The sequence below is a fragment of the Poecile atricapillus genome, chromosome W (assembly GCF_030490865.1).
Source record: "Poecile atricapillus isolate bPoeAtr1 chromosome W, bPoeAtr1.hap1, whole genome shotgun sequence".
Classification (NCBI taxonomy): domain Eukaryota; kingdom Metazoa; phylum Chordata; class Aves; order Passeriformes; family Paridae; genus Poecile; species Poecile atricapillus.
In genome coordinates this window covers 56,103,792-56,127,518 of record NC_081288.1, presented here as the reverse complement: position 1 = coordinate 56,127,518, position 23,727 = coordinate 56,103,792, and the positions used below count along the sequence as shown (strand labels likewise).

Below are 23,727 nucleotides of genomic sequence, written 5' to 3'. Positions count from 1 at the left end.
TATGGGAAGCCCATTCTGTAGTCTGAGCAACCTTACCGGAAAATACTTTTACCAGTCTAAAACTCTTGAGTATCAAGTTATGTCCATAATGTCCTGCGTTGTTCACCATTGCAGAGAGTATTTGGTTCATCTCTCTGTTTGGATCTGCTCTTTGAAGGACTTGACCTACCATTTTTTCTCTGGGTTGGCCAAACCCTTATCCTTCATCCTTTCCTTACCGGGCATGTGATTCATCCCTGTGAACATCTTGATGGCTGTCTGCTGAACTTGCTCCAGTTTATTGATGTATTTCTTATATAGAAGGGCTCAAAACACATTTACACATCTAATGTACTGGTGAATTTTCCCATCAGTCTGCATATTAAAGGTTATGATACAAATGATAAGAATAAGGAGAAATTAAATAGCCTGGGTAAAATGAGTTCAAATTGCACAAGGTAGATTGGAACATGAACTGCACAAGATTCTGGCATTCTGCAGAGGAGTTTGGATTTATTCAAACATAAATCCATAACTGTAAAATATGTTGTACAAAAGTAGATGGAAACATTTCAGTTTTGTTCAAGATCAAGACTTGACCAGCCTTAGGTTCCTAAAGTAAGCTTATGACAATAAAAAAATTATCACGGGTGTTATTTTTTTAAATTATAGTAGCAGAATACCTAAAAATTCCTGTCTTTCTCAATAGATTTTTGAGTGCATGAAAACAACCAAGCAGCTCCTCACTGTCTCAGTGTTACAGTAACATGCACACTTGATTGAAATTCTGCTTTTCTGGGGTACATATTGCCAGCAGGCTTAGAATGCTGCTAAAAGATGGTACACTGAATTGCAAGACTGACACCTTACTATGCTGATAGCTGTTCATACTAGGGGACTTGCTGATTTAGGGATGTAAAATACAGCAATGTGTGTGCTTCCAATCAAGAGAAAGACTTTAACAGTACTTTGCATATTATTATTATTATTATTATTATTATTATTATTATTATTATTATTATTATTATTATTGTTGTTGTTGTTGTTGTTGATGTTGTTGTTGTTGTTGTTGCTGTTACTATTATTGCTATTAATATTAGCATACCAGCACCTAAAAATGAGAGATTTGATTCATGAAAAAGTGCTTAATCACAAGCATTTTTAAGCAGAAGTTGAGTATCAATCAGGTGCTAAACCAAGTGTGCATTTGGTGGACTCAGATTTATTTGTTGGATTCTTCCCCTGTGAAGAATTAAACTTGTTTGTATCATGAATTCTTGATGGCCCTTGGTAGAGGGTAAAGTCCCCCAGATTCTCAAGATGGTTTTGGTTTTTGTTTTGTGAAATATATACTTCAGATATTTTGGTAGAGTATTGGGTTTTAAAGGCGTTTACGTGGCTAAACACTTTTTTGACTACTTTTTAAATTAGATGCCTAAAGTATACTGTGGGGACCTTTTCTGGGTGTTTGTTGCTTAGTCACAGGCATCTTGTTCAGCACCACCTCATTTAGCATGTCTCAGCCAAGATAATGCTCAGTTTTGCTGCAAAAGCCCTGACAGCATATCTATTTCCCTCCAACTCGAAAACACCGTCTCCAGACAGGCCTCTTTTCTCTCTCTTCAGCTGTTTGTAGATAACTGTCCTGATTCTCACAGGGGGAGCAAGTAGAGCAAATTGATTCTTTCTATCTGAAGGGGACAGGACTGCCCATAAGGGAACTTTTCTTCATGTTGCTTACTGTCACTGTTTTGCCCTGGTGAGGATGGGATATGTGCAGCTGTAGGAGTGCTGCCAATGGAGTGTGTACAGCCAACCTGCTCCAGGAGCAAGCATCTATAATGTCCCTAATTTAGCAATTTTAGCAATGAAGCCAATCAGTTCTAATTAGTTTGTGATTAAAGAACTAGCTATCTTCTAGGCTGTGTGAAGAGTACTGGGTAAACTGTCTTCCAGTTTTAGACTGAAATCCCCTTCCAGAAGGCAATCGTCTGTGTCCTGTTCATGCCATCAAGCAGTCCATTAAGTAGCTGTTTAGTTCTAATTGATGGTGCTTTTATTTTTATCAGGTCCTGAAAAAGCACCTTTAATTAGACTAGTGGGGAAATTACAGAATTTTACCTGTGGAAAATCATGTGTTTTAGCAGTTGTCTACACATCTGGTAGAAGAAAATCGTATTTCACCATCTCCAGTAAATCACATAGGTTTACTTTGACAGTAATACATGATAAAATTATACCCTATAGCAATACAAAGTTCTTGAACCCTGTTTTCCATTTTGACTGTCAAAAATTACCTCTTGTCATACAGAAAGATATGAAACAAAAAGAGTATTTAATTTTCTATAACCATGTAGCATCTTTCATACTGGCTACACAAAGTGAAATCTATTTCTTTTCCTCATCATGCCCTACTTCTTGCAGTGCAATGGTTTCATTAAAATGGGACAGGGAAGATGGAGACAGTGGATAGGGCAAATGCAAAAGTTAATGCAACATTTTCTTCAGCTCTTAATATTGAAAAATGTTACTACTGGATCTTTTATATGCTTAAATTCATAGTTGTTCCTCTGCTGTAAAAAGTATGCTTTAATTGCGTTCCTTTTTTGGTTGCAGTTGAAAAAATTCTCCCACTGCTCCTTCCTGAAAAATACTCTTTTTTCACATAAAAATTCTGTCATGAATACTTCTATCTTGTCTAGCTCTAAAAATTTCCTCTTGGAAGTTTGATACTTTGAAACCAACCAGCAACTTATAGTGAAATTATTTGAAGATTCATTATTAAATTGTCGTGGTTTTAAACCAGTAACTAAAAAAAATTACTTATTTTTTGCTGTGAGATATGGATTAGAACAAGAGCAAAACAGGCTTAAAACTTAAAAGGAATAAAGACAGTTTATTGACAAACTACAAGAATAAGAACACCAGAATAAACTTTCAGAAAACCCTTTTACTTCTCACTACTTGACTATTTCTTTGTACACATAACAACATAGAGACAAAAAACTTTAGAACCTTGGTGGTTAAAAACAGTCTCAGTTCTTGCTAGAGTCTTTTCATCAGTCTTTGTAGAGAAACAGAAGTCTCTTTCTGCCAATCTATGGAGTTTTTAGAGTTCATTCTTCTCATTCCACATCACTCCGAGGTGTGCATGGGTCAATGAGTCTAGGGATGCCATTTTAAGGATGAGTTATTCAAAGGCAGAAGTTCTGTTCATCTGTCTCTGTGAGCCTTCCTGGAAAACAGCTTTCTCCTTGCCCCTCCAAGGCTTCAAAATCTTCACTCTACCCATTTCCAGCAACCCACAGTATCACAACCACTCTCTCTTTTTCTCGAAAGTCCACACTTTGAACACTCTATTCTTCCCATACTCTAGTCATGAATTAAAGGAGTCTTTTAAACTACTATTGTCTATCTCCACAGCTTTAACAGAAAGATATTGCAGCTGTAAGCATCTCTTTATTCCCTCTTTCTTATTTAACCTTAACTCTTTTCCTCACTGTTTTTGGTGGTTCTATGATGTCTTCTGCATGCTGATTGTCTCTCTTTCTTTATCTTTTTGGGAAAAAAGAATAATTTGTATGTTTATCCAAGTAGTAAAAGAATTAAAAGCTTTAGAAAAGCTGCAAGAGTTCATGGTGTCAGGTTTCAGTCCAGCAGCAGCAGTAACTAAGCAGCTCTGCTTTCTTTTTTCCGCCCCCCCCTCTTTGCGGCCTCGTTCCGGCCTGGAGGGGGGGAGGGAAGGCCAAGACAGAGCCTTGTTACCTTGTCAGAAGCCGGAAACCAAAGAAGGCGAGACAGCTCTGAGTGTACTTTTTAAGGGGGTGTTTACAAGTTGAATTCACTTTTTAATGGTCAGAACTGCTGTCAATTCTTGGAAATGACTGATAATTGGTCAGGAGGAAAAACTCTCATCAGCCACCAACAGCTTCAGCTTCTTTAACTCTCCAAGCTGTCTTAAAGGTAAAACTACTCCATGACATTCCACCCCTTCAACTTGTAAACACCTACTCAAAAATTCTCAATTATATTCAATATACAACTTAAAACAGTAAAACTAATCAATTGACAGAAAAGAAGAAACAAATATTTACTACTTTTCACCCCTAGATTTTTACTATCACTGCTATATAAAGTTAAGACAATCATGCTTTGCTCTTAATTAATCTTTTATTTTCATTTTTCATTGGTTTTTATTGAATTGGTCCTGATTTTTTTTGCATATTTGTCTCCTTAGCAGTAGCATGGAGTCGTGTAAATGAATTCAAATGTGACATATAGCTATAGTCAGTCCTTGCAACAATTGTAGGAAAACAGAACAACTTCATTTTTTCTTATTCTCATAGCATCAGACTAAACAGCAGATAGTATGTGAGATACTGTTTTTAACTAGCACAACCCTAGTTCTCTACCAGTTAACTATGTAGTTTAAACTAGTTACACAAGAAAGTCTGTTAGGGAAGCACTTCAACTTGTTTTCCTAAATGCTTATATTTGGAGAGGGTGTTTTCGGTGGAACAAAAAAGCTTTTCTTTAGGTTAGACTGTTAAAAGTGAGATTGCTAAAGCTGCACAAGATGCATCCTTCGTCAGCGACTAACTGCAAATACACAGAGCTGATGAAAGCCCCCATTCAGGAGTGACCAAAATTATTATTACTTCATGTGAATCATGACATCAAAACACAGTCGGTGTGGGAATCCACAGTATATTCCAAAACTATATTTAAATTCTCTTCATCAAAAAGCTATCAAATGTTCATTGCAGAAATGACTCTGTTAGGATGTTGCTGCCCCTTAGCTTGCAGACTTCAGGCCAAGCCAGAAGAGACATCCAGCCCACATTACCTTCATGATAATTCACACCAGCACTCTGAATCAGAAAAGGGACTCTTACATAAAGCTCCTTTCATTGAAGGACCTCCAGCTGAAGATGCCTTAAATTTCTTCAGTATCTACAGGTGATGAAAAGGGCACAAAAAACATCTCAATCTGCTACTTTGATAAATAGCTGACCACAAAGAGTTTGCAGCCTCCACTGTTCTGCTCTTTTGGAGCTTCTCATCAAACTAAAGAAAGTTGCTTAAACCTCTGTTTAGTAGTATTTAATATTATTAGTTTAGATGTTGCAATAGTTTTGGTGAAGACTTGGTGCAGCTTTCCTCCTTAGTCTCCAATTAAACTCATAACAAATATTGGCCACAAATGCTTCAGGAAGTGATGTGTTTGGATACCTCTTTTTCTATATATGCCTACAAAAATTGCTTTCTAATTGCAAGAAAGTCCTTTCTTAAGCATGATGTCAATAGAGTTTGCAACTAAAAATACTCCTGAAGACAAAAGTTCCCAGAGTTGCTTGTCTGAACCTTTCATTTGAAAGCTCTCAGGGTAAAAAAGCAGAAAAAAGGATTTTTATACATATTGCTGTATGTGCTGAAGGTCCTCTGAGTTTAAATACTAGCAGAAAATGATTAAATTCAGTTGCTTTTACTGAATCTTTACTCTTTCTGATAGCCTTTGCTGTAGGCTTTGGAGTGATTCACTGAAGTCTGCATAGAATTGCTTGCAGCCTGTGGGGTTTTAAAATGGTTATTTTAACCTATGTGCCTGGTCTAGCTACACTGGCAGTTTCTTCCACAGCTGGAAATTCCCATGGGTAATTTATGTTAGAAAAATGTAGATCCTATCTACATACTTACCTCGAGATATTATGAGTCTCAAACTTGAGAAATTCATCAAAAATATTTGGTTGCCTCTTCATGCTAACACTAATACTGACATTATTCTGAGGGAGAAATAAAGCACCTAAAGTTTGAACAACATTTAAACTGTTTTCGCTAAGGTAATCCTTAGATCTTTGTGTTAGCGAACACTAAGCAAGTTTTTTCCTTTATCTTAATGTTATTTTGTTCAGAAATAACAAAACTAAAACTTTTGACATGGTTTCATTATGAAAAATGCATCTCTTTTTATATTTAAAGCATTTTTTCTAAACTCCTTCGATTTGGAGAAAAATCAGTGAAGTAACATTTCATATTCACAAATCAAGCTGAAAAATTTTGAGGTTGAAATTCCCTATTTTTACTTAGAATTTAAAGAATGTTAATGGTAAACCCAAACATTTTAGATTTGAAACCTAATTTAATGTGTTACTATATACTGATATATGTACAGTAAAGTCTTATATGTGATGACTATATATGTTGACCTTGTGCATTCAATTTTTACTTTTACAAGTAAAGAAAAATAGATATAGAAAGAGGATTTTAAAAAGTGTTACATTTCTATCTTAACTATAATAAGATAGAAACAATTGTCTAATGTTAATAGAAACTGTCTAATGTTACTAAAAATAGAAGTATAGAGGAATGAAAGAGAAAATGGTTCCCAAATACTTCTAACTGATATATGGTATGAAATTTGCAGAAGTGTAAGAGTCGAGCAAAATGAATAAATCTCTGATTTCAGTGTCTTTCCTACCATAAAAACAGAAGAAGCAAGAGGGGAATGAGTGTTATTTAAATGACCATGTAAATAGTTAGGGAACCTTCAGAATACATGCAAATATTATACAGAATTTGTGAAAGTTGGCTGTGGTTTGTTCTGTGGCTTAAAAGCTGGACAAAACTAATGAAACCTATTGTGATGTCAGATTTATGAATTACTCTGCATCCTTGCTTAGTAATGATAGTCTCTCTCCCTTTTATTTAAACTTCCAAAGTGTCTTTCTCCTTTTCTGCAGGTATTTTCTGCTCTCAGGTTGTCAGACACATTTTAGTCAGAAAGTGAACCAGTATAGGTGAACAGATCTCTGTTTATGTAGTTTCAAAGTCACAAAATTTTTATAACTAGAAATATAACTTTTGAAAATGTTATACCCAGTATTCTGTTCTATTCACACTAAATATTATGTTCCAACATGGGCAATTACATAGATACCGACTAGTCATGTGCCTTAAAGAAATATTGCTTATTCCACTGTATTATTTTAAATGCATGGTTCTTAGTGTGGCTGGCTAAGGAGACAATATATCCTATGGTGTCTCCTTATTTTAGTGCAGGCATTAGTGTTTAGCTTATCATATTCATCATAACAAATCTTGGCTCAGCAAGATAATTTACACAAAATTCTCACTGTTGGATGTGGCAGACTTGTTTTTTAAATGTATGAGAATTCTAAGTGCCTGTGTTTTCCAACTCTGTACACTGTTTGAAGGAGCTATAATTAAGCAATATTAAGGCATTAATTAGGAAAAGGAAAATTTTTCACTCCGATTAACAACATTCAAACTGTTGTTAGGGTCTCTCTCAAAGTAAATAAATGAGAAAATAGAGAATCTTCTTTTAGCAATGCAACCTTAGTTTGCTTTCCTAAGAGAAAACATCAGTAAATGTCACATGTAGAAACAGGAGCAAAACACTATAATATAACTATGGAAATGGTTTAATTCCACTTTGGTACATATTACTGTGCCTTTGTTAGAAGTGTTTTGCTGAAACAAGTGTCCTATTTTCTGTGAAAGTCAGCAAAAAGATTATGATATGTCCAATGAAAAATGTTGTGGGCCAAGAATTTTTTTGATGCTTCAGTTACAGGATGAAGCAAAAAGAAAAGTTAGTTTTTCATTTATGGTGGTGTTGAAATTATTGGAGCATATTTATGTAATGTGAAATATTTTTTTTGCTATTTTTTTTATTTTAAAAGTGTTTGAAATATGTTAAAATATGTGAAGTTTCAGTTGAGTTTTGAATAGGAAATTTTTAAAAATATCTGTTTACTTCTAGGAATTGAAAAACTTTTCTTCTCAGACTTTTTCTAATTGGTCTTGCTGTCCTGTAGGTTTTTTTTATTTTTTATTTTGTTTTGCTGGGGTTTTTGTGAATCATTGTAAAGAGGCATAACCCCCAAAAAATTGCATCAAGGGACAATTCACTAAATCACAAATCCACATCCATCAGTTGCTGGAGAACAGCAGATAGTTAAACTGCTTCATTTCACTGTCTCTGCTTCTACATTCTCAATTTTCTTTTTTGAAATGGCAGAGAAAATTGATCTAATCCTTGGCTTCCTCTTTGAATTGCTTCCTAAACTGATATCACACTATTACAGAGAAGCCGCAGGTTTTGTGATGCTCTCTGCAAACTAACTCATGCATCACTGCTACCATACAGCTATTAGAAAACAGCTCCCCCACCATAAACATATATCATGCCCTTAAGTTTCAGTAACAGAAGATGATGATCTGCATTATTTGTTCAGAGAGATCAAACTCTATAATGTGTGAGGAAAACAGCTGAATAATCAGGAAGACTTCAATAGGAGCAACATATGCTCCTGGTGCTTCCTGCTGAGCCTGCTGAAATGGCTTAGTTACAGATGCTGGCTTTCTGTGGAAAAAACTTGCTGCAAAGGTGGGGAGTTCTAACCAGTTCTGACAAACAGAGGATCATCATGCCTGAGCTGAAGAGTGAGGGACCAAATTACTGTGTTTGAGTTGTGATTGGGATTGGCCCACAGGAACAATCAATTGAACGTAATATTTATCTTCGACTTTGTTTGCTTCCAAGTGCAGCTTAAGTAAAACTATCTTGAGAGCCAAGTAATGGGGATAAATACTTTAGCAGTAAGTAAAAAATGTGAATTGCAACTATGAAATAAAAATATTTTACTAGACATCCAAAATCTCATGATTCCAAATTCATGGAATTGACAATACCACCTGCTTCACCTTCTTCCCCCTCAAACTAGTAGCCCCAGTCAAATTCCTATCCACTTAGATCCATCTCACCTACCTACCACAATGCTCCTTATCTTTCCCTGTCATAGCTGAGTTACACCATCCTGAACAGGATACACATTTTTTCCTGCAGCATAAGAAATACAGGATGAAAAGGGGAAGTGATGTGCAGGCATGGAGGCAATACCTCCAGCAACAGTCCAGCTTGTCACTCTTTCTCAGGAGTTGCAAGACTACCTGTAGCAGCTCTTTCACTTTTACAGGCTTTATGGGATCATTCCTGTGGATTGCTTCAATGTTCCCAAAAGAGGTTTCCAATGGATTGATCCAGGAACAGCTGACATTTCCTGGGCTAGTGTCATTGCTCTCCTAGAGCTTCTCAAGCCCAAAATGAAAGCTTTAGTACTTATGTCTACACATTTCTTCATTGGTTGGACAAAGTCTTGACATCCTGGTGATGTCAGGTTTTCAACAGTTGGATTGGGAGACCTGCTGGAAAACACCATGGCACATTTCCCTGGATTTCCGTTGTTTTGGAGATCAGGAAGAGATAGTCAGGAACTGGTGAACCCGGTTCTCGTCTCAGTTCTTGACACATGGTCAGACCATGGGTCTGACAGCTGCAGGTTTGAGAACTGGGAATATCTTCTCATTTTTTTTTTTAAATGACAGATTTTAAGCAATTTGTCCAGAGGAAAAACTGTATGATAAGAAATTGAAGTAGTCATTAAGGAAGCATTAAAACATTTATTTCATGAGGCACAAATTTTTATGTTCCTTCAAGTCACCAGTGTGTGTAGAAACATGCCTTGTAGAGATGAGAGTCAAGCTATAAATGAAACAATTATTACTTGGCATACAAGTCTGAAGAAAAATTATAATCATGTCTTTCATTCAAGTAATATTATATCTGTAGGAGCTGACCATACTTATGGCTTAGACAATATGCATCATTTTGTTGCTATACATTAACATCTACTTAGATGAGTGCAGTGTAATTTAAGTTGATGAGTTCTTGCCATCCTTATAAATTGTTAGTTTAGATGTTTGAGAATTCCAGAAAAAGAAAATGAAAAGTTAAGAGAGCACATAATTCCATTTGCTGTGTTTTTTAGTTAAGCAAAGTGCAGAGATTCCTCTTGCCTATTGCCTTCTGGGTTTGACTAGTTTAAATATGATAATTCTGTGATTGCCCTTTCCCATTTGTATGTATAAAAACACATTCAGTCCCCAAAAAATGAGTTTTTTCCTCCATAATTTATATGATAAATTAGTTTATAGTAAGGTATCTGTGAAGAGTAAATGTAAAATCTTATGCCATGGAAGAAATTTATGCAAAAACGTTTTTATGCATTTAAACTATAGTATAACATAGGGAAGAATAAAACTCTTTTGTTTTCCTTTTAAAATCTGTGTCATTTAGTAGAATATACTTTCTTAAGTGTTTGCAACATTTAGTGTCTTATGACTTAGAATTTATCACATAAAATATTTCCACTCTGTTTTTCCACCAACTCCCCACCCCTCAACATACACATATATCCATTTATGTGATGGGAATTACATTTATCTTGTCAATAAAAGTGGATCTCCTTATAACTCCTCCTGTCCTGACCATCCTGTTTAGAGAATGTGGAAGCTCTGAGGGTGCATCCAGGTTACTGGCAGCTCTGTGTCTGCAGCAGTTCTGTAAACTCTGTCCTTCACTTGTCCCACAGTCAGGAACAATTAAAGTGGAAAGCATGAACTCTACCCATCATTTGCTGTTGGAAGGTAGTTCTCAAATGAAAAAGTCAGTAAATTTGTAAACTAATTAAGCTTCATGTTTTCCATCCTTCATGTCTTCTTTTATGTCTGAGCAATACACTGCAACTAATTGTGTAATTTTCAGCATGTTCAAGGAGACTTTTCCTGTTTATTTATTTGCAGTACAGTTGCGTTATTCACTCACTATTTGTAATTAATTAGTGAGCATGTCTTAAAAAGTGTCTGTAAAGCTACTTGTACAAATCACAAAAATGATCTCTGCCTTCCTTTTCAAATGGGTTTTATCTTTTCAAGAAGTAGTGATTTTATTTTTCTGTAACTAATGCTTGAGGAGAAATAACAGCACACCATGATTTTTCAAGGCTATCTATCGCTTCCAGTGCTCAGGGGGTGTTTAAAGCACAAACCACTACTGCTTGTCAGATTAAAGATTCGTTCATATATTATTACTGTAGCGCAAGATGGAGGTACTGAAATGCAGCACACAAACAGAAGAAAGACTTCTGAGCATGCTCCCTAGATAGAGAGTTAATTTTTTTTAAAAAAAATATTGCATAAACTTTTTTCCCATTTCTAAATAAACTTAAATAATATTATTGGATTATTTTCAAATTGAATGAGTTGGTAACCTGGTAGATAACCTAGGTGTCTATTGTTCTGTTTACTGAGGCAAGAGGAATTGTGCAGTTGATTTCACCAGGGCAAATTTCATATTAAGATTTACCGATCATATTTTCCCTGGAAAATGAAGATTTGAGCCTTTGAAATCAGCATCTGAATTTCTATATAGGACATGGGATTTCATGTTGGTTCTTTACTTTAAATATATTTTTTCTGAGCTTTATTTTTAACAATTCCACTAAGTAATATCACCTATTAATGCAAAACTTCCCTTGTACTTGGACATAGATGATTAATTTGGACAATTCCTGCACAATAAAAATTATATGATGTATTGATTTGCTCTGTGTTCCCTCTAAAGGATAAATGTCCTGTAGGAAGAGTACATGGCTCTCAATGTGAAGCATAATTCACTAGTAAATACAGGAAAATGTCTTAGAATAAGCACTTTTCACTATGGAAACAGATGGTCACATCACTTGGCAAGCATTCAGCTTTTTTTCCCTGAGATGTTTAAATAATGTTTATCAAACAATAGACAGGGATAAAAATCAAGATAGCCTTAAATTTATCTAAAACAGAATGTCAGGCTGCTCTAGAACTGTCCTATAAATAACAATAAACAAGTCTTGAATGAAAATCAATAAGGTGAGAAGAGAATTTTTCTCCTGGATTATAGAAAAACATATATCTACATATCTTTTTCTTGTAATGAAATGTTCTCTCCTCTTTCCTAGCCCAGAAATCAACATACTGTTTACATACCTGGCAGAGTGTGCAATGATTAGAGGCAAAACCAGATGGCCATATTTTTCCTTGTCTTATTTATTTAGGTGATGGATAGATGAATCCCAACTTTACCTGTCAATCCAGCTGTAATTACTTACTTTCCAGTGTGAATTTTTGCATGCAAGTGCTCATGCAGGTACACACTCATGCACACACAAATAGAAGTAAACTCTTTCTCTTTCTTCTGCAGGCTTAGAAAGAATTGCAAGAGATTCAGCCTACGAACAAGAGGGAAAAGTTCAGTTTGTCATTGATGCAGTATATTCCATGGCCTATGCCCTGCACAACATGCATAAAGATCTCTGTCCTGGATATATTGGGCTGTGCCCAAGGATGAGCACAACTGACGGTAAAGAGCTACTCAGCTATATCCGGGCAGTAAATTTTAATGGTAAGTTACATGTACTCTTTTTTTGCCCCACTCTTCTTTAAATGTTCCATAAGTGACAAGTTGGGTTTTATTCTTCATATAGGATACTTTAAGGCACAGTGGAAAATGGGATTAGAAGCAGTTCTCATTTAATCAGAACTGTGAGTTTTTCTACCTGCTCTGAAACCTCCAGTGTATTTTTCATCTTAACATTTTTCATCTTAACATTAAGCTTCTCCCAAAAGAGGCAGATGTTAAAAATATAAATCTGTCGATCAAAATATTCCAGTGAAGAGCTGCTATTATGGAAACAAATTGAGGACTCGTACAATCTTATTGACAGAGTAAAATAATTTGACAGTGGTTGCTTATGTGTTTGCAAGAGAAAGAATTTAAAAAATACCCTTTGAAAATCTCCTTCTGAAATTAATTAATAATTTCCTTACATAAGCAAATACTGAAATTACTTTACATATTTAAATTTCAATTAAAACACTCACTAGCAGTTCCAATTTATTTTCTATTTCATTTTTTTTTTACTCAGAAATTTAATGAGCTTTAAATCAACTAAAAAATATATTTTTAAACAACACTGCATAATGGTCTATGGAGCTGGGATCTGCCTGCTGGGGAAATGTAGTTACAGGTGCTTATGCTGTTAACAATAGAAGCCAATAACAAACAGGATTAATTGATAAATATATATTTGAAATGTGTAGCTCATATTTGATGGTGAAATAAATTTGCCAAAACCCTAAATTATTTAATTAGAAGTCATAATTATTATAGAAAATATTTGCTATTATTTTACATAGAAATAGAGTGATGCACTTTCCTCTGTTCTGGTTGGGGTTTTTTTCCTTACTTGGTGATAATTCATGTAAAACGTGTGCCTTTAACTATGCAGAGAGAAGCACTCTTTATCACAATTTATTCCAATGACCTCAGCTGCAAGCACTTTTGAAAAAAAGCACAAGGTCATTTTGAATTTAACTTTTGAGTGGAAGCTTTTTTTGCTTTAAGTAATAACACCAGACCATTTGGTTGATACAAATGTTGGTTATAGTTCACAGTTTTCCCTTCCTATGAAATTTTCATGAAAAGGGAATCCCTGCCTCCAGGAATATAAAGTTAAAAGTCTAAATGATTCTTTAGTGATTTTAAAGAACACCTGGAAAATAGTATGTTGCTGGAAAATGGGAAATATTGTGATGGTGGCAAAGGTAGGCAGTATATTGTAAGGTTTGCAGTGATAATTGGCTACACTTCCAGTTGATGTTTTTCTGGGTCTGTGTTGTTAAAGCACAAAGTGATCTATTTTCATTTGGTGAGCATGAAAGTTTAGCATAATAAGATAAGCTGTACGTTTTTTATATGAAAGCTTCCACTCCCTAGATAATTATATTTCATCAATACCTGTCATAATTTCTGTTGCTGGCTCTAAGTATGGCAATAAATGGAGATGAAAGCACTCTGGACACTAATGAAAATGTATTTGATTTTGAAAAAGTGATTTACTGAGAAAGAGGGGAAAAAAAGAAGGAAGGAAAAAGAAACATTTATTTGAGGTTAGCTTCCTTTCCCATGGGATATGTTAAATATTCCTTGTACTAGGCTATTCCCCATTATGCACCAGTGTACCAATTTTTTGGGTGTGCTATATGCCCAAATGTTTTATTTTCTTAGTTATGCATTCAGAGGCATAAGAAGATTGTCTTAAACACTTTGCCTTTACCCATTAATCCAAAATTCCTGTTCTTCAGGGCAGCACTACTGCTGTGTCTGAGATAGGTGAATATTTTACATAGATTACAATCACATAGATTGTGCTGGGAGTAAACAGTAATGCTGTGTTTCACTTTTGATGTGCATCCTAGCCTCGATCAGTAATAATGTCATGTATTAAAAATAAACTGATAAATGAAAGGAAAACCCTGCCTTTCTTAATCATTCAAGATACCATTTTTCTACCCTAGCAGTCACAGGATCACAGCCCATCTGAAGCTGTCAAGGACCTCCACCTACTCCAACCCTCTGCCTAGTTCAGGATCAGCATAATCAGGTTGTTTAGGACCATGCTCAACCAGGTTTTAAATATCTACAGGGGTGGAAAATCCTCAAGAATTCTCTCTCAGTAGTCAATTAAAATATATAATCATATTTACAGTAAAAGAAAAAAAAGAAAAAAATCAAGAAGTAAATGGCATCTTTGAGAAAGGCAGTTTTTCCTTTTTTTCAGTATTAATTTCCCCACATGATCCTACCCTTATGCATATTAAAGTAACTTCTCACCTCACTTAATTCAGTATATCTCTTTTCACTCATGTAGTAGTGAGTAGGTTCAAGTCCAGTTAATATGCTTACACATTCAACTTAGTGGTTTTCACGTCTCAAAGTGTGATTTGTATTGTGAAGGACCTCTGGATGTCTTATGGAGGGTTTTCACAAGTGTAAGAAAACACACATACTTTTGTTTATTGGAATAACTGATTTTCTTTTAATTGCAAGAATCACTTTGAAGAGTATTTATTTTTGTTTACTTTGTTTATTTTAATTTACAAATTATGAAGATTTGCTTCCCTGAAGGATTCATCTGAGTAATATTCCATGACACCTTCATGACTGAAGGGTGATCATAACCACCAGCACATGTTGAACTGACATGATTGATAAGACATTTGTTTCTGATTAGATATTCTTTCACTTGTATGCTAAATTCAGAAAATCTCACAGTTCATCATGATTTTAAATGGAATAGAACTTGATTGGTAATAGAAATAAATTTATTTGTACACAAGATATGAGTTACTGCTTACTATAGATTTATGTTTTACCGTTGCCTGTGTTTTTCATAGGAGAGCTAGGAAAGAATGGTCTCTAGACTCAATTAGTTTTCATTTATAATGGGCATTTTAAAATTAATTTAATAGGAAAAGAACCTTTTAACATGTAACTAATACAGTTTATTACTGTGTACATATAAAGAGTTTTTAAATGAAAACAGAAAAGCAGTGTTCTGAGATATGGCACACTTAGTACCTTGGGTTCTAGATGATTACTTCTAGTAGACCATAACCATCCCATCTGTTTCTTTGATCAATGAATATTTAGACCTTTTGAAAGTTTCATGGTTCTATTTATCTTTCTTTTTCCCAGGCAAAAAGTGAATATTGTCATTTAAGATGCTCTTATTTTAATAAGTTGCCGCATTTGAAAGATTTTTCCTATCACTCTTTGTATCCAAATGAGATATTTATGCAAAACTGTTGTTTTGTATTTAAAGTTTTGTAAAGAGAACAGTTTTTCTGTTAATTAGGTTTATAGATGGTGATATGCACAATAGTGTAATTGTGTCATGATTCAATATGTTCTCCCATCACATTACTCTAGTATTCTCATTCTATTTAACTTCATTATTCTGTCTACAAAACAAGTAGGTGTTCTATAAGAGTTTTTACCCCAGCATGTGCTGAGTGCTTTGTGAGAAGTGTTCTGTTGAATTCAACATAAGTGCTCATCACTTAACAGGAACAGGACTTGAGCATGCATTTGCAGTGGATGGAAGTGTTTCAAAGGTGGTTTTGTTTTGATTTTAAGAAAAAGATTTATCTTTGTGCTTCCTTCCAGGCAAAGAATTGCAGTGTGCATACAGTGCTATTTCTTGGATGGGAAAAAACTCTTCCTGCTCTCTTGTGTGTGTCTCTCTCTCCTCCCAAACTCTCTTTATAGGTAGTGTAGGGTAGCTGTTTTTGCCTACCTTTAGTCATACATTTGTATTTATATTTAAGTTTGCACATTTTAGAACTTTAGGGATGAATGTTAACTCTGTAACAAAATGTATTTACAGATATTACAATATGAGTTTTACACTTATGAAGGTAAGGGCAGCATTTGACCTCTACTCACATACTTGAAAACAGATACCTTATTTGCTTTGGTGAGCTATTTATCCTGGGGAGTAATAGGGATACTTGGTAATTTGACTTTTTTTTTAATGCAAGCAGGGATTATTGAGAATGGAGCAGAAAATAGGTGGAAGCACTGACTCCCCTCTGCCATCAATGCTTAGATAAATGCTGTCTGCTTATTCAGGAGGTCACTGTAACATCACTTAACTCTTCTGATGAATACTTGAAATATATTCTAAGTGTGCAACCTTTTCTTTAGTCTTCCCTGGACAAAGTATAGCAACTATGTTGCTTTCTTGGATTTTGTCACAATTCTACAATAACACTGGAACAGGCTACTTAAAATATCATGGAATCTCCATCCTTGGAGACACTCAAAACCTGCCTGGACACAGGCAGCCTACTCTAGCTGAGCATGCTCTTAGAGGGGTTGAACTTAGGTGATTTCCAGAGTTCCCTGCCCACCTCAATCTTGCTGTGATTCTATAACATCATCTGGACTCAAAAGAAAGAAAAATATTATTGCCTAAAACTGCTTTACAATGTTTTACTTTATCCTTCTGGAACTAATTTCATAGTCTGAGTGGATGAGAAAGCCTTGCTGTTATTTGTTTTTTAGATATGTTAATTTAATGCCTTTGAGAAAAGATTAGTTTTGGCTGAGCACACAGAGACACACTGCAGCATTAACCCCATTTAAAAAGGGAACATCAAAAAATTTCATCCTGAAAGGGCAGAATAATACCAGAGAATGAGAATAAAAGAACAGAAGCTAGCAGGCTAACTCAAAATAAGGTGTCGACTAAAATAAAAATTAATGATCACTCTACATTGTAATATTTTTTTTTTCTGAGAAAATAGCATCTATACAGAACATTTAAAGAAACTCCAGAAGAATGAGATTTCTCATAAAGAATTTTGAACCCTCTAGAGAATCATTATCGTGGAATCAGCCGTTTACAAAATTAATCTTCTGCTATCTTTTGAAGTTGCTAAGACATCAATCTATGCAAAACTCTCCTGACTTAATATTCAGCTCAGACTGTTTTAAATGTTTTCTTCAAGAAGGCTGACACCTCTCTATTCTTTCACTGAGTACAAAATTTGCATTCTCAAATCATTATTTATCATTAAAACAGAAGCTTTAAAATGGTGCACTTTCAGGCTGATAAGTTTTGACATTTTTTGAGGAATCAAGCACAATAAAATGAAACGTCCCGCTTAAAATGTACTGGTGCTATGCACCTCACTCAGGTTTTTAAAATTGCTCCTCTCAAGTCTACAACTACCCATAGAGAAAAAAAAAACAACTTTTAAAAATGGTTTAAATTTAGCATGTCTTGCATTTATTTTGCAAGTTATGAGTTCTTACAGGCAGCTCATGAATTAGAAGTTTTTACTGTCAGAAATACTTAGGATCATAGGATGCCACTGGTACCATATTCTGATAGGGTCAAAAAACTGTCTAAGTATAATGTGAGATAATAGCAGATGAGTAGATCAGATATGGACAAATAAGATTAACAATGAGATGGGAAGGGTTGAACTCTGCTGACCTGGCTAGGACTCACTGTGGTAGCAAATCTAGTTTCACTAATCTGTACTGTGCTAAAAAAAAAAATAGATACAGCTTTCAGCTGCAGGAGTGGGAGTGGCAGGCGGAATGTCTGTTGGAATTTTATGAAGAGCTGTGATGTTTTTTCTGTCACACCTACATCACATGTCATAATTCTGATTTTAGAAATCTTGGTGGTACAGAGAAATGTCTGAAAACATGGCTAAAGTTTAAACAAACATAGACCTGAATTCATAAAATTCAATTCAAAATTATTTTCATGTACTTTTGTCATAGTTTTGCAGGAGTCTGATTTGTTTGCAAATGTGTGGGGGACTATGGCACACCACTTGTAACAAAAAATCCTGATGTCTAGTTTCCCGAGCCTTTATGTTAAATGAATTAAAGAGTTGTTACTGGTGTTAATTTATTATTGGGAATTAGCAGGGAATGATTTCAAATAAATTCTGCTTCAGCATGCTAATTATTTTAATGGAATGAATCCAGGTGGCTGTACAAGAAACTAAAATTGCAGAGTGATCTGAATAATTCTTAATGGATTTAAGTAATGCACGGCCATAATGTAAGCAGGCACAGCAAGCAGAGCTTGGAGCTGCTGAGATCCTGAGGTACCTCACGAACCCATGTGATTAAAATCAGAGATTATGAAAATTCTCTGTGTGAAATTAGAATGTAGAACCTAAAAGCAACTGCAATTTGTAGCTGTGCTTTTGCTTATGGATGGATCTTAAGTACTGATTAATTGAGCAATATATATGCTCCACATACAAAATTCATGATGCAGAACTTGACTGAGGTCAATTGGGTTTTGAGAAACAAGGTCTAATTCATAAGGTACTTAAATAATTAATATGTAAGGATGGTGATAAAGGATTTACTCTCATTACTCAATGAAAATTGATTTGCATCTCCTGATAGATAAGGATATCCAGAGATACCCTTTCTAATATGATCAAGTAAAAATTGCAAGCTGTAGCAAAGAGGTAGAAAAAATTAACCCTTGCCATTCCAAGCAAAAAAGTACCTGAGTACAAAGAAATTGTGTTTTTTTGCCTTTTAGTCTGTGTAAGAAATGTCACAGTTTCAGTTCTGCAGCATTTTTCAGCTCTTCAGATATCCTTACCTTTATTAATAAGAAGAAAGCCTAACACACGTTTTGAGGAAAACAATACATCGGAAAACTTCCTAACTTGAATGTTTAAATTTAAAATCTCCTCTGAAATCTATCAAATGAAATGAGAATGTTAGTACAAATTTATAATTTTCCCACTTGTTGATTTATGACCTGTTTGGTAACATAACTGTTCTGCAAGCCATCAGGGCAGATGTGAGGGGAAATGGATTGGTTTTAATACTTCTGTAACTGAATAATAGAAGCCTTTTTTGTTTTCCTACAACATTTACTTAAAAGTGAAATATGACACATTAGAGAGAATATGGAAGAAAAAAGGAAAAAAAGGATTTTGTAAATGACATTTTATAGTATAAATAAGCTTCATTTCTAATTAATTTATGTAAAAAGTGATCTATCTAATAATTTCCTATAAGTGATAAACTCAATAAATAGAATTATTGTTTAGGAGGCTCACTGTCAGTGAAATTATCTTGACAAATCTTACATTCTAATATAAAGAGAAAAATAAAAAATTCTTTATATTAAAAGGAATGGCAGTGAAATAATGTAGGCTAAATACTGTAGCATAGTAATTAGAGTGAGGAGAGAATAATTTAAAAATTACTGACATCATCAGATGGCACTGTTTAGTTTTTGTGCTCTAGGGAGATGTACTTAGCAGTAATCAACCAAGTTCAGGTGTGTAATCAAAGGATTGCTGGATTCAAGAACAAGTTAGATGTGTTAGACCCAGTTACCAGATGTGGCCTTCAGCAAAAATAGGAAGAATCTGAGGAAACCAAGCAAGGTATTCAAGGGGAAAGAGACAGGATTCAGTTCATCCCTTACAGGCCAGTTGGTTTCCCTGTTTCAGTAGTTGTTGAATTCCAATACAAGTGTCTTGTTATTCATAAAACTGGGGAAGGCTGGTACCTCTCAAGGCTACCAGAGAGATCCTGTTCATTTGCATTTAGGTACCATAGACCCTCATATACTTCTATATGTTTTCTGCATTCAGCTGCAAGAGGTTTTCTCAGTGGCTGGTTAGAGAATATCTAATCATATGAAATATTAAGTATGTGGAAGATAGTGTATATTAGAAGCTTCTCTAACCCAGCAAAGGAAGTATTTCTTATTATTTATGATGATTAAGGCATCCAATAATGTGCCACATAGCACATTATGTTTTGTGTTGGAGAGATTGGACCCAAAATGTTATATCTGTTCCTGTACTTTTTTGTACTTGCAATTCTAGGTATATGCTAACTACATATCTTCTTGTAACGTTCTCCCACATGTTTTAACTTAAAGCAAATAAGGATTCAGGGTTGCTAAAGACATTCGTAATTAGAATTTACCAATATAACAAATAATAAAGAATTAGAAAATGGGTCTATTCAAGTTAAATTAATTAAGGAAAAATGTTCTTAGAGGATGATTGCAATACTTTTATTTTTAATCTGTGATCTTGTCCTACAAGCACAATCACATTCAAATATCACAGCAGAGAGAAATTGAGTCTAGTTACTGCTGCTTAGAAGTTTTCAGTGCTTGGAGGAATGAACCCAATGAGCCAATGTGAATGCTCTGAAATCATGAGTATTTAAGTGAATTGAATTGACTCACCCTTTTTATTTCACATTCTGAAATGGAGCACCATCATCAGTTTGCACAAATATTCCTTGAAAAGTAGATATTGAATTTTACCTGTTGTTTGTTTAGTTGGAAAAAGGAAAAATCTATATTCTATACAGAAAATCTCAGAAATATTATGTTTATCAAAACTAGATTTATAAAGTTTTAACCATATCATATTCAACAAAAAATTTATTGTTTATTTTATTTGGTCTGGAATACCAGTGTTCATCTACCATACTGGACACCAGCTATAAAAAAGTCATTACTTTAAAAGCTTTAAAGGATTTTTAAAAAGATAGGAAAACCCAAAATCCAGGTCAACTGGCAAGCAAACAGACAGAAAAAAAGTTTGCATTTAAAATTACTTATTTTTATTATGTGTATCATCTAGTCACTTAGGTGTGGTTTTTAGTTTGGGTCTTGCACTTGCTGTATAAAGGAAGATAGTTCCTAAGAGCTTGGAAAGCACCCTAATAACATAGTGGTTACCTGAGCTGTCTGAGGAGCACAAAATATCCTGATTATAGATGTGCTCTGTGCCACATATGTTTATTTCCAAGAATAGAACAGGGGCACAGTGTATTTGTTCTGGTTTAAGGAAAATTTAAGGAGGGAACTTTCAAGGGGTTCCTCTAGACAGCAAATTAAAGTGGCCCTTCCCCCAATCACTTCAGGAGGTCAACCTTTGAGAGAAGTGGAAAAATTTTTTTATTTTTTCAAGCAAAGTGTTCACAAATGTGAGAAGATGAATAATATTCAACAATTGAACTTGTCATTGTTCTGAAGAGATAGCAGATTCAGAAAGTTCTTTTCATGGGGTGTAGCTTGGCTCATTCAATCTCTTATCAGTCCCTCCAGTGCTGGAAGATTCCATGTCCCAGGCCCCAGTGGGTCCCAGGTGTGAGCTCCTGGTGTTTGTCTGGCTTTTCAGCCCAGAGCAGGGCTGAACAGTTCCAAGAAGAGGAAAAGCCACAGCCTGGGGAACTTCTCTGCCTCAGCTAGCTAAAAACTAACTAAAAGCAAAGGAGAGCTCTGTCCTGCTGTCTGTGCTGGAGAGACACACACTGAGAGAGAGAGAGCTGAAGCTCTTGTCTCTATGGTTTTGAATACAGCTGGGAAAAAATTCCACTGCTTTTCCTTCTCACCCCTTTCACTCTCAAATATAATCTTAAAAACATGAAACTCAATATCTAGCATAAGCAAAATAGACAGTTGGTGATACAAACATCATAAAATCACCCTAAAACTCACAGTAAGAGATAGTCCTTGACATTCACTAAATTAATATTTCCCTGTATGTTTTCAGTGGAAAGACAAAGGAGTTTGTGCTTACTTGTTGCAGGCAGAGGATAGAGTTTGTACAGACTTGGTGGAAAGGAAGTAGCTATATATCACACATGTACTGCACTCTGCAGCCTGCTCAGAATTTCTTTTTTTTTCAAGGTTTTCCAGACATATACTCATCAAACTCTTTAAGATGAAAAAAACCTGCAAAATTCTTTATCTTATGAAGACCTAAGTAATAGATTTCTTTCTTTAGACTGTAAGGCCAAGGAAACAGATCCAATCACAGAAGACGCGTTATTGTTCACCCTGAGCTCCAGCTGGATCAATGTTTGGTTTTCCTGTGTAATTCTTCAGCTACCCAAGGGCTACCCTGGACTTGCTCCAATGTAGCTTGATCCTGATTTGAGAGACAAAAATGTATTGGCAGTGTTCCTGTGTCACACATAATCACATTTTATAAATATATCCCTAGGTAGCATCAAGTCACAACTCATAATATGGCCAGTTATGGTAGCTGTGTCCCACTTTTTAGAGATGATTATTATGCACTTTAAGGGAAGGCAAAAATGATATATGGAACCTCAAGTCATCATCTGCATGCAGGATATGCAGCTACAGGGCAGTTAGACTCCTCAAAACATGCCAGACTGTGCAAACTTGAAAGGCTTATTTAGTGCAGTCTCTGGTGTGGTTCTTCCAAGTCCTACCCAGAGATCTGAAGAGAAAGCCTCAGGATATTAGAGTCCACCGCTTATCATGTTAGAGAAAAACAACTAAAGGTGCTTGAAAATAATCCATATATTGACATACAGCCACTATGGGAAGGTTTCTGCCAAGCCAGCTGGCTTTTAAAGGCTCCAGCTTTTGATAGTTACAAATTGTTGTATTGATCCTCTTTTATGCATGGACTAATTACAGCTCAAACACTGATAATTTTTTTCTGTTTGTCACTTTCACCATTTCTTACCAGCAAGGGATATTGTTTAAGCACAATATGCTTAGGCAAGGTTTCTTTCTTACCCGGGCATAAAACCCAGATGATTTTAATAAAGTTTCTTGTTTTAATAAGTGAGTTCTTCTAAGCCTTGTATAGTGAAACAGAAAATTCTGAATAATGTTTAAAATAAAGAAAATAATGTTCAAGCAGACGTTCCTAAACCCAAGTAGTTGATTCAAGTTCCTAATGCATACATCAGTTTGCACAGCAAATATGAAGGGATAAGGTGTGCTTTAGTTATAGTGCTTCAGTGAATTATTGTGTGGTACATAGACAAAACTGGCTGTTGTGTTTGGGCAGGGCTCTCTTGTGCCAGGGCACTGCCATGGCAGCAGAGCTGAGAGTTGCTTCCCTCAGCATCCAGGATCCCTGTCAGTTTGTAGCTGCTTTTCACTTGATTTCTGTCCAGAGGGGGCAACTCAGATCAGGGAAATAGGCAAAACATAAGTGTGCCTCTCCCTCTTGGATCCAAGCTGCAGTGTGGGTGAAGAAGAAGCTCTGTGCCTCACTGGTTGGGCTAAGGATCCCCTGAAAAGGGGAGTGTAAGTGCTGGTGCTTCTGTAACTTAGAGATGCAAATTGGTGCCACATGGACAGTTCTTAGATAATTAAATTCAACTCACTAAATGGTCACTAAACAGTAATCAGGAGTCCAGCCCTTGCTGTTGTTCCTTGTCTTGTAAAAATGTCATCCTATTTTATGTAAATGATTTTCAGATTGTGAAGCCCTTGGAGTCTCTGACATCACAGACCTTATAAATGTCGATGTACAGTGGCTAGATGGGAGGTGATCAAAAAAGGGAATAATTCTCATGGGGTTCAGTGTCTTCAGAGATCACATATAGATCTTTTATTAAGGATCATATATGAAAAATTAATACATTCTATCTGCCTTTATTTTCTTGATTTTTTATGTCTTTCTGCCACTTCTAAAGTTGTAAAGATG

General features: G+C 35.2%; 1 protein-coding gene across 1 annotated transcript in view; it reads left to right on the top strand.

The window, feature by feature from the left end:
• The window catches only part of LOC131591822 (metabotropic glutamate receptor 8), a 303,751-nt gene that overhangs the window by 172,884 nt on the left and 107,140 nt on the right, over positions 1 to 23,727 (top strand). The window contains exon 6 of the mRNA XM_058862892.1: positions 12,083 to 12,283. Within this exon, the coding sequence (XP_058718875.1) occupies positions 12,083 to 12,283 (201 nt within the window). The remainder of the gene's footprint in view (positions 1 to 12,082; positions 12,284 to 23,727) is intronic.